Below are 11,876 nucleotides of genomic sequence, written 5' to 3'. Positions count from 1 at the left end.
GATGATGCAAACAAATGGCATGACAGGGCTCTCCATGGTCTATTCATAAAAAAAAAAAAGAAAAATTATGTGGTGTTTTTTATATTATTTATAAAAAAAAAGTTAAGGGAACTCGTGATCAAATCATGAGTAAGAATATTTAAAATATTTTATTATTCTTATCAAAAAATATTTTATTGTTAACAAGTTACCAGTAGATTACTGACCTACTTATTTTTTTTATTAATTTTTTAAAAAATATTTTAGTATTTTCTATTTTAAATTGATTGTGCTCCATTTTTCCAGCGATGCATTGGTGGGCACCACCAAGGATGTGGTGCCAAATGGCGCAGTGTGATGCATGCGGCGATGATGGGGTGGCAAATGGACATGATGGAGAGGTGGCGATGGTTGTTCAACATGTCACCAATGGGCTGAGCCTATAACATAAATTAGGAGGAAAGAAGATAGGCGAGGGGATGTAAGAGAGATGGATAAGGACAATCGTTATTATTGGGGGGCACCAACCATGGAGAAGGGTGGATGAAAATGTATGATGCTAGAAATTAAAGATACAAGCCCGCGGATGGTGTAGGCCCTTCCGCAGTTGGCCATCAAGTGCGATGTATCCGCCATGCCCAAGATTGTGTGAGGAGATCGTCACCTCCTTAGACTCCGCCATTTGCAAGAAGCTCCTCTTTGACCTTTTGCACTCCACCCGCCTCACCCCCACCTTTTAGGACGTGGTCCTTTTTGGCTCCACTCTAATCCAGTCTTTCCTAATCTCAACATTATTGCTACCATCTTTTGATCCACTTCACCATACCTTACACCGCAGTTGCTCATCTTGTCAATGACACGTATGGGATCACCGTTTGCTTTGGCTCCCTTGCCGACTCCTTTTGTCTTGTCCTTTGTCATGCATCCCTTGTCCTCCTCGATCCTATATCTACTGATAGCGCGGCATTGCTACCTCCACTATTGATTACTCCGACACTGCCACCTCCAACTTTCTCATCCATCTCTTCTAGGAGTTTGGGTCTAAATATTTGTCTCACCTCGACGGTGGTAAGCTCATCGATAGAACATTGAGGCTGAAGGGGAGACGAATGAGAAAGGACCTTCACAAAGACCACTAGATCTCGCAAAATTTACCACACCAGCCATCATCATTTTGTATTCCAAAAAATCAGAAAAAATTGAAAGGCAAAAATCAAGAGCGGCAAGATTTTGATAGTGTGTACCATCGGCCATCCGGTCATCTATTCTAGACCTTCATTCTTGCATTTATTATATAATCTAATGGCAAAACTCAGAAAGATTAGCAAGCAGATTTGTTTCTACGGCATAACACTAACACCCATAGGTTTACAATGCTTTTGCAGCGGACGGCGTTTTCCGGGGGAAAAAAACGTTACCCCATTAACGAATCAAGGATGAGACCATCCCACGAACACCGTTATTCCTACCATTTGCCTGTATCGACGATCCTAAAACTCGGAGCAAACAGCAGACTCCCATTTCGAAACTTCATCGTTTCCCACGTAAGCTTCCATCCAGGTTGGCCCTTGGATTCCGTTCCAGATAACAAAAAGATGCACCCTATACGGCGTGCATCACGTGGCCGTACATGTCATCAATCACAGCCGTTCGTTTCTGTACCACTGCATCGAGCTAAGCGTAAATGGGGCCAACGGAAACGAGAGGCTGTGATGGCGGCGTGCGCGGTCACGTGGTGCACGCCGTGGCGGATATAATTTCTCCTTTAGGCTGCGCCGCGTACTTGCGACGCAAAGAAGATGCCTCCCGAGATCAGCCGTCCACGTGTGCCTCAAATCCGACGATCAATACGTGCCGGACGCGAGGCTATATCAGCAGCCAGCCAGCGTGCTTTATTGAAACCCTAGGTCGCGGTGGAATCCCGGTCGCTCTCCGTCCCAGCGCCTATCACCTCGGTTCCCGCATCACCCCCTCCACGGTTCCTCACCCTCCCCACTAGGTATCCTCTTCCTCCACCGCCGCCGCCGCCGCCGCCGCCGCCGCCGCTGTCGCGCCTTCTCTCTTCTCCTCGTCTCCGATCTTTGGATCTCTTGTGGATCGAATCTCTGTTTTCCTTCTTTTGTTGACTTTTCTTTGACTCAGGGATCATGTCGGACGAGGAGCACCACTTCGAGTCGAAGGCCGATGCCGGTGCGTCGAAGACGTTCCCTCAGCAGGCTGGGACGATCAGGAAGAACGGGTACATAGTGATCAAGGCGAGGCCGTGTAAGGTTTGTTCTCGATTCAATCCGATCTCTTCCGTCCTTTGCTTTCTTCGAGTCGTCGAAACGAAATCGCTTTCTGAGATGATTTGATGTTTTTATCGTCCTTTCTTTGTGCTTTCTCATTGTGCGGTTTAGCTTGAAATTTTTCCGATCTTGAGAATATTTAGTGGAATTCATGCATTTGCTGCCTACATATGTTTTGCTTGGGTTTCTAGTTAGGCAGCTTGACCAGATCGGTTGTTTCAATTCTGTTCCTCCTTATTGTTAGTGATGATGGGGAGTGACATTCTTAGTCTTTAATGCTTTTGTTGATGAGATGTACGTATTGAAGCGGGATAAATGTTTGAGGAAAAGGGCAACTTGTATATGAGTATGATATCTGTTAGATTTTTCCCTTATAGAAAAGCAACTTGCATGTGGTTATCAGTCAGTTGCATCTGCAAAATTATGTAATGCTCGATGCATTTGTATTGTGTATAATTTTAGGTTTATTTGGTCTGTCGGATTTGATGTTTGCAACATTTAGTTTATTGGGATTTGATAACTATGGAGCTTTATAATTTGGTTTTGTTCATTTTGGAGCTTTGCTCTTGAGAATAATTCTGTTTGCATATGATCTTCCCCTGAAAAAAGGAAAAAATCGAGAACTAGAAACCCAACGAGGCATACTACGTTATGAGCTAAAGCATTATTAATTTTGCTCTAAGAATTGATGTTATAAATCGTGTACCATAATAACGTGGCTTAGTTCACTCCCAAGTGATTGGGCTCATGTGTGTCCTTATGATATTTGAGCTCTGTCATTTATTGTGAGGGAAGTCCATGAAGAGATTGCCAAGCTGGATCCGGAGGGCAAGAGGCTGTGCTGCTAGATCTGGTTTATGAGGATGTCATCATACTATAACTATAACCATCTAGCTTTTTCCCAACTCTTTGCAGTCAGCTTCTATATTTTGAAATGAACTGAAGAAAAATCTGAAAAAGAACTATCTAATTTCCTTATTAATACAACCATCAACTCTATTGGATATTTTTTTGAAGTACAAGAAAATGTCAGTTGTATATTCTCTTGAGGCATCTGATGATCTGTCTACTTTATGTATTAAATGTTATGTATCCTGTATTTTGATTTTGTGTGTGTGCATTGTCTGTTTATTGATTCTGTGCGGGATCCCTCCAAAATTTATGCATTGCCTGTAGGCTATTTGAAGGTACCGGAGGTGGTCATTATTTTTGTGATCTGCTGCCATATTTTTCTTTATTTTGATTTCGTTATTTATTAAGTGATTATTCTTTTACGGTATTTGCAGGTTGTGGAGGTTTCAACCTCGAAGACTGGGAAGCATGGTCATGCGAAATGCCACTTTGTTGGCATAGACATCTTCACTGCAAAAAAGCTTGAGGATATTGTGCCCTCGTCTCATAATTGTGATGTTAGTATGTTTGCATCCGTTTGCTGTTAACATCATCTTAACTGAATGCTTGTTTTTCCAATGTGACATCTTAATATGTTTGGTTTTGTTTTGCAGGTTCCCCATGTCACTCGTACTGACTATCAGCTGATTGATATATCCGAAGATGGTTTTGTAAGTCTTAATTACTTTCTTGGCTATTTGGTCTCGGTTGCTTGGTTCATTTATGCCTTGGACACTTGCTTGCATTTGCAGGTGAGTCTTCTGACTGAAAGTGGGAACACCAAAGATGATCTTAGACTCCCAACTGATGAGAATCTTCTTACTCAGGTCAGTCATGCATATTCAATTTCAGAAATATGGGAACAGTTATTCATGAAACAGTTCATTCAATTTTAGAAATATGGAGTGGGAATTGGGGGAAGTAAGGTTGAGGATATAATGAAAGCATATCCATCACAAATTTCAGCATAAAAAATAACTGGGGGAAGTAAGCTTGCTCACCTTCAATCTTTTCGTTGTTTGAATTGTAGAAATAATTCTTTGGTACTGGTATTGATGGTAAAATAATTGGTTTACGTAACCTATGTTGTGGGAACAACGATCTATTTATTATTTGATAGGACCACGTTGGTGATGTGTGATGTCTGTGCTGCCTTGCTCTTGCAAGTTGTTTATGGGCAGAGTATACAGAACTTGTGAATAAAATTTTAGAATTTTCAATTAGGGTCAGCTGTTCATGTGTAAATAAGTTCAAGGATTCAAGGAATATGTTGAGATACAATTCACATATGATTTATGAATTTCTTTGTTCAAAAATAAAATCATGTGCAACTCATAATTTTTGAATCATTCCAAATTTTCCATAAATTAAATCATTGTTCAAACACCTAGTAACCCCCAGTCTACACCCTCATAATGGCAGGGAGGTTTATTGAGCCGTTTATGAACTCCTTTGTTTTTTCTGTGCAAAGGAAGAGATCTGTGCAAATTCACAGTTGTTTAAGCTATTTACTGACAATATGCATGTTGTCTGTATAAAGAAAATGTACATGGACTGGTTTTGCACGATTGTTGTTCAATGATGCATCATTGCAGCAATACTAGCGGGGCTATATTTACTACTCCATCAGGTTGATACTCCCCCCCATTTGAGTCAAAAGAAACTTACACTGTTCTTCTGTTCATGACCCTTTTCGAGGACTTGGTACCAGGCTGACCTAAACTACTTGCATTATATGACCTGACCATTACCTCAGTGGTCATGTCCTTCCACTTATAATATGTGTTGGGTTCAAGTCTCTAGCAGTGTATCCTCAAGATCTCGCCCCAAGTAATTATAATATGTTGGGGGGGGTGGGGGGCGCTCCCCTGGGTATTTATACAATGAGCAGGACTCCCTTGGTGGGGCTCCTTGCATTCTCTGGTTGCTGGGAGGCTTCCTACATATTAATTAATAAATTAATGCAGTTAATACAGGATTGTGGGTTTGGAATACAGAATATGCGAATTGGGCCCAATTTGGATCTGTTATACATGAAGCATGCTGAGGTGAGCCTCATCCCTGTAACTTCTAAACGGTCTGAATTTTGATCCATGGCTTTCATCTTAGCATCTAAAGCAGATGCAACTGCTAAACAAATGACAGGGTTAGTGAAGTAATTCACTATATTGAAATGTCATGTTAGTGTTCAGATTGTAATTCCTCATTTACAAATTGGGTGATGTACCATGTCTATGTCAGCTGGCTGCATTCCATAACCATTAAACTCTTGTAGTTTCTATGTTCAGATTCTTTTGTTGGACGAGCTTTCTTTTTCTGCTTTAGTCAGATGCTACATTCTGTGCTGTGTCTGGGTTGCCTGAACCTATTATGTCTACTAGGAAAGACAAAAAGGAGTAGTCTTTTCATTTTTGTAGGTTACTAATATGTTCTGATATCGATTTTTTTTGTTTTTGTTTGAACTTGATTATTTGAACATGTTTTAACAGTTTTGGGATGATAATCATCAGAAAAACATATTTGTTCTGAAACTAAAAGCTCTTTTCTGACGTTGACTTGCTATTGAAAAATAGATCAAAGATGGGTTTGCAGAAGGAAAAGATCTGGTCGTGTCTGTGATGTCTGCCATGGGTGAGGAACAGATTTGTGCACTAAAGGATATTGGTCCCAAGTAACTTGTCTCTGCATCTCAGAATGTTGTTGATCAAAAGAGCTATAATGGAGATTTCTCAGATTTGAAGATATATAAGTGGTTACTGTTTCCTTGGCTTAATCTGGCTCTTGTCGCATGAACCATGGGCAATGATTGGTGATCCTTGCACAATTCATCTCTAAAACTCCTTCCATAAGGTCTTAGTGCCCTAATATCTGTGTTACTTATTATTGTTTTTTTGTGCCACTATTAGTACATTGCTGGGAATGCTTGTAAACACGGAGTTTTTTAATTATGATGAACCTTGGTTTATATTTTGCAAGATATAATGTCTTAATGTTTTTACAAAAATAGGCCCTTTGCTACGCCACTTGTGGAGGAGGGTAAGACGATTTCTTGCTTATGCTTGTTGGCTCTCTGAATCAACATGGTAAAATTGGGGACTTGCTTTAGTGAGAAACATGGAAGGCATGCTTGGATCACTGATTGAAGTGAAAGTTGCAAGCCGGTTGGTAGGATGCTATTGGCCATAAAGGTGATATACAAATTGTGTGGATCTGTAGGTTTCTCATTGTGGTGACAACTTTATCCATCATATTTTAGGTGGTCATTTGTTGTGTGGTCTCTATGTTTCTAAATTTGTTGCGGTGTTATTGCTTCACAATTTTTTTTGGCTTTTTACTTTACGTCCTATCTTAGCTTGAAACTTCTGCTGTTTTTAGTCTTGAAATAGCAAGTAGGCTCCAGTTGTGTTTGGTGTTCCTCGTTTGTATCTGGGGACTTCCCTGTCCGTCTGTGGATTGGTAGTTTTAAAGGTTTTACTGCTGTATGCTTCCCCCTTAAGGCCGTCAGTTACCTTCGTGGAGAGAGTGATCTTAACTTAGGCCGTCTCCCCCTTTTTTTTTTTTGGCTCTCTTTTTTGTGGGTTCCTTCACGCGTAGGGAAATCAGAGTCTTCACAGTTTGCCACTGCAATGTCCTTCGTTTTTGAAGGCACAAAGACATTTTATGTAGATTGATCTCCTTCACACAATGCATGAGTAGCTTTCATTTTGCCACAGTAAACAAAAACATGTGATGGATATCGGCAACCAGGAATCCATGGCAGCGCCACTCATTCATTCAAATTGCTGTCTTAAAATCACCTTACAGTTATACAGTATTAACACCTAATTGAGCCATTGCATGAAACAGAGCAGCCGAAGTTGCAATGATTTCAGTGAAGGGCACTGGCTTGTGTTCAACTGGAGTGTTGCAGGCAACTTCCAACAAGAGATCCACAAACATTGCTATTGAATTTTACTTTTAGGAAGCCGGGTTGTGGGGCATGTAATTGTCTTTAAATATATTTATATTGTTGTGCAATAAAATAGTAATTTCCAAAACATATACCATCAGCAAAACATTAGATTTTATTAAATAAATAGTATTTTTTTAAAAGTAATGCCATTATTTTTTGTAATTTTCAAGTATTTTCATTATAATGCTACTATAGTGACACTTTTTTTACAATAGTCATTAGAAAAAAATTGAAATCGTCCATTGAGAACTAAACAGCATTCACTGTAACCATCATACGAGTCGAGACTAATTTTAGTAGGATTCGTCATGTATCATGTTGTTATTCAAATCTTGGTTTAGGTTCAAGACCTGTGCTACCCCATCAAATGGATTACAAATGCTTTTGATTTAAAAATTGATCATAATGCAAATTCTCTATAACCCTTGTTGGATGTCCATATAATCAACATTTTGAAAATTATGATCATCCAGAATTATATCCTATTTGTGATACTTATTTGAAGAGTATAAAGTTTGTTAGGTTATATTATTTTTGAAATGTATTTTACTTATTTTTTTAAAAAATTAATGTGACATATTTGGATTATTCAAGCACCTTGGATTTGCATCCAATGTATGAGAGGGGTTTTTTTTTTTTTTTTTTTTTTTTAAGTTTTTGATGGTGAAAATTTACATCCTTCGAGTATGAATATATCCAATAAAATTAAAAAATAAAATATCATGCAACTTAATAGAAATAGAAGATTGGTCGGTCCACAAAATTCTTGAGTGCTCCACCGCATAGAAGGTGATCTAGTAGTGTTCACCTTTTAGTACATATACACGATTCTCAATGAAGCACACCCCTCCAAGGCAATCTAAATATCGCATAGCATCAGGTGAACTAGCCAGTCTGCCCTTCGCCCCTAGATCCATTTGATGATCATAGATGAATCACTCTCAAGAAATAGATGATCAGCACACAGAACCCACCTTGCAAGGTTAATTCCAACCTGAGCTGCCCTCAATTTTACTCCAGGCATCGAAATACCACAACCATAGCAACATCCTGCTGCCACCAACCTAGATTCAGGTCTTTTGATAATAAATCAAGATTCATCCCGTTGACCGCCATCTAGAAAATTACCATCAAAATTAATTTTGAGGAAACTCGGGGTTGGAAGCTCCGAGGTGATGTAAACCATCTGCATTGCTACAGGAGTTGAGAAGGGACCCTAGATTTTCCAAGCAGTTGTAGTCTCACAGGCCAAAGAATGCTGGATAATCTCATCGGCCTGGATAATCGCTCCCTCTATAATGAATCTAGCTGACCATCTAGCCCCCTCAAACACAGCCGTGTTCCTAGCTAGCCAGATATTATAGGCAATATACATAGCACAGACAACCCAGGGCCTGGTCGCCTCAAAGTCCATGCTCTACCGCACAGCGTCCAAAAAGGCCTGATTTGGACCTCCCAACTGGGTGGAGATCCATCTGTATCCTGTCAGTCTCCACATCAATCTTGCACACCAGCAGTGGAACAAGACATGCTGAAATCGCCTCCACTAGCTCATCACAGGTGGAGCACGTCACAGGACCAGGCATCCCTGCTCGCTGAGAGTCTCGCGTATGGGTAGGCGACTGTGAGCCACCTTCCAAAGGAAGAGGACAGCCCTAAGAAGGACCCCAATCTGCTAGATCTACGCTCCCTCCAACCTATGTGGTAGCTCCTCATTGTACAGATTAAAAAGATCCCGAGCTCTAACTCTGAGACAGCATGAGGATCCCCACACTCTCATGTCAGGACCTCCGCAAACAGAATTGATAGCTCCCACAGCCGATCACCCAGGGCTCTAAATCTGGGCCGTCCCAAGTCCCATTCTAATGGATTAGCTCACTAACCCACATACTCGCTTGGAGCTCGACAAATATCATTGTGGGCAACCTGCATAAAGGAATATCTGATAGCCAATTTTCTCTTATAATGTCCACGGACTGTTCATCTCTAATCATCCACTTGGTACCGGCCATGACCTCTCGAGCATGATTGTGGATATCACGCCATAGGAAAGAAGCACTCTGGGCGGCTCGGACCTCTTCCTCGGAACTCTAGGATCCATACCTCACTCGTATGACTGAAATTCAGAAACTCTCTGGCTCAGAAATCTCGCGGTATGTCTGACAATCATGGCCGAGTGTTTCCTGAACACATGTTAAAAATGGAATGTTCATAGGTGAAGTTTATTTTTGAGAAAAAAAGGTGAAAGACTCTGTTTAGTGCTTGTATAGAATACTTTTTATGATCTTGGGACCAAGTGGTTGCTTGCAATTCTACCTTTCTTTTTCTTCAGCATGTAATAATTGAATTTTCACTATTCCTAGCACAAAATTTTGATGGGCATCATCAGTTAAAGAAAGAGATTAGTCCACTGCATGCTCTATTTCTTTGCATGAAGAAGATGCTCTGGCATGAAGAGGGATTCAAACTGCTATTTTATCCCATTAGTGATGTTCAGAATTGTTTGAGTGACTCAAGATATCTTCTTGGATGAAAACCAGTTGATCTTTTTTGTTTTTTCATTTTGCAAACAGAACACATAGCATTCATTTGAATTTCCAATATCATAAGGGAATTGTCAGGTTCAGCTGACCTCCCAGTGTTTGTTATCTTAGTTTTAGAAGTGTAACTGGTCATTTTAGTATGCTGATGCTTTAATTCGGTCATGTTTGTTACTTTGTAGGCTGTACATAAAACTACCTCCTTCTAGTACATCATTTTCAGGCTATGATGCTGAACCAAAGTAGTGGAATACAAAATCAAAGAGACTAACCTGTTTACTGGGGACAAGTATCAACAGGTGATATAGAGTTAAAAAACATGAGTTAGAACCCTTTTTAGCTTCATGCTTTAGCTCTTTATGTCCTACTTCTAAAATGGAATTAAAACGTGAAGCTACAAACAATTTGCTTCTAATGACTTCCTTGTTTGTATCTCTTAATATTTCCTTGGATTTTATTCTAAGTGGTTCTTTTGATTAGTTTGCAGATTGGATTCTTCCCTCAAGAGAAGGCATTTCTTAGGTATCAGACTGCTGGGATGCTGCAAACCGTCCTTAGAGCCGTTGTGCTTGGAGAAAATGACATTGAAGAACAATCTCCTAGGTTATCACATGTTCTACAGAATAAGCTATGCTCCGTCTTCTTCTTCCTTTTTTTCTCCGCCGCCGCCTCCTTTTCTTCTTTGGAAGACATCTTCACTCATTGGAAAACATCTTTATGCTCAAAATGCAATATTTAGACTGACTAGCCCACCTGTCATCTGGCATCTAAACTCTTAGAAATAGTTTTCTTCCGTTGATGTCACAATTCTTTGTTGTTTTTTATTTTAAAACTTTCTTAATATGGCCAACAGTTTGTCTTCGACTATCTCGATCACTGAGTGGATCAATGAAACTTCCACAAAAATGGTCCAACTGCTTAGTAATTAAATATATAAAATCTCTGGCTGGATGGTATGCTGCATTTTCTAGTTATCTTTGTGGTGTGTGTGTGGTGATTACCTGGAAGGATTTTCTTTTCTCCTAACTTAAACCATAATGTGTTTCATCAGTCTTGATTGCCATACTTACCTTGTCTGAGTTTGTAATATTTTTTGACACGCATTTTTACTTTTCTAGAGAAACTTGAAGATTCCTTCTCGTTGGCCTTCTGTAATCTGCTGTGCAAGCTGTCTTTACTCGCTGCAAAAGGATATGCGACCAACAGCATTCCTTATAATGGACCCAAATGGGGTTCTTGAAATGCTCGTTATTTTTCTTTTATTTCTTTTTGCCTGCGGCATCTCAGCCATCTTGGTCCATGTAACTCCTCCAATATGCTCAATCACAGCCACAAAGAAAGCCACCCAATCGGCTGCATTGTTGGCCTCACAATAAACATGTCTGATCTCAATCGAGGAGCAATCTCAAACTAGATGCTACGTGTCACTGAGGGGGTGAGCAACTTCGACCCTTGGCTGCTTCCACGACCAGTCGATGACTGTGGCTGAATCTCCCTCCACAATCAGTCTCTTCACATGTAACCACAGTCTCGCAAAAGATATACTGGCCCAAGCAGTCTGCAACTTTGCTATTGAAATAGTGCTATTGAGGTGACATTCATCGGCTGCCATAAGTTTGGAGTCAGGTTCACGGATCACAGTCTGCACCGCCCTAGGGGCCTCTCATACTATCATTGAAGTTGACCCTAAGAAAATATGGAGGTGGGGGCTTCGAAGAAATGAACACCACACAAGTCGTCACCCAAGTAGCTAGGGAGTCCCAGGTGCCCAAGTAATCGAGGCCAAACTAGTCAATGACATATATATAACCTCCCTAGCTTGCACTATTGCCCTCTTCAAGGTAAATCTTGCTGGCTGCCAAGATGCCTCAAAAGTTGCCCTATTCCTGACAAGCCAAATGTGATCTTCAATGTACACCACCCTAATCCCTAGCCCCTTAGGGGAATCAGACTCCAAGCTCTGTTGTAGCCCCTCCAGCAAGTCCCAAGCTTGCTCTGTAGAGGGACTAGCCACTCGAGAGAGCCTCGCCAAGGCCCAAACATAACGAGCTCTAGGACAAAGAAACAAAGCATGGTCCACCATCTCTTCTTCACTACACATGCTCAGGCAAGACAGAGGAAGATCCATACCCCACACATGCAGTACCATTGTGGACATGGAGCCTCCAAATCCATGCCCCATCCATCCTTTTGACTATCTTCCCCCTAAACACCTCAGAGGTCTCT

At 40.7% G+C, this 11,876-nt stretch overlaps 2 protein-coding genes across 4 annotated transcripts; both read left to right on the top strand.

Annotated features, from left to right (window-relative positions):
- The first annotated feature begins 1,820 nt into the window (after nucleotides 1-1,820).
- LOC105046622 (eukaryotic translation initiation factor 5A) lies at nucleotides 1,821-6,133 on the top strand. Of its 3 annotated transcripts, none has more exons than XM_029265003.2 (7): nucleotides 1,821-1,978; nucleotides 2,122-2,249; nucleotides 3,554-3,676; nucleotides 3,773-3,829; nucleotides 3,911-3,985; nucleotides 5,126-5,206; nucleotides 5,732-6,133. In XM_029265003.2, the coding sequence occupies exons 2-7, from the start codon at nucleotides 2,127-2,129 to the stop codon at nucleotides 5,831-5,833; spliced, it is 561 nt and encodes a 186-aa protein (XP_029120836.1). In that variant the 5' UTR covers nucleotides 1,821-1,978; nucleotides 2,122-2,126; the 3' UTR covers nucleotides 5,834-6,133. The 3 variants fall into 3 exon arrangements, with proteins under 3 accessions (XP_029120836.1, XP_073115884.1, XP_073115883.1); XM_073259783.1 differs by lacking the exon at nucleotides 5,126-5,206 and adding an exon at nucleotides 4,055-4,145; XM_073259782.1 differs by lacking the exon at nucleotides 5,126-5,206.
- Nucleotides 6,134-7,253: 1,120 nt separating this feature from the next.
- On the top strand, nucleotides 7,254-11,026 carry LOC105046683 (uncharacterized). The gene is given in 5 exon segments (XM_019851200.3): nucleotides 7,254-7,279; nucleotides 9,833-9,885; nucleotides 9,888-9,949; nucleotides 10,138-10,253; nucleotides 10,771-11,026. Coding segments are annotated over 5 exon segments (513 nt in total).
- The last annotated feature ends 850 nt before the right edge of the window (nucleotides 11,027-11,876 follow it).

The sequence above is a fragment of the Elaeis guineensis genome, chromosome 6 (assembly GCF_000442705.2).
Source record: "Elaeis guineensis isolate ETL-2024a chromosome 6, EG11, whole genome shotgun sequence".
Taxonomy (NCBI): domain Eukaryota; kingdom Viridiplantae; phylum Streptophyta; class Magnoliopsida; order Arecales; family Arecaceae; genus Elaeis; species Elaeis guineensis.
The sequence above is the reverse complement of the archived record's forward strand: the minus strand, read 5'-3'. Positions and strand labels throughout refer to the sequence as shown.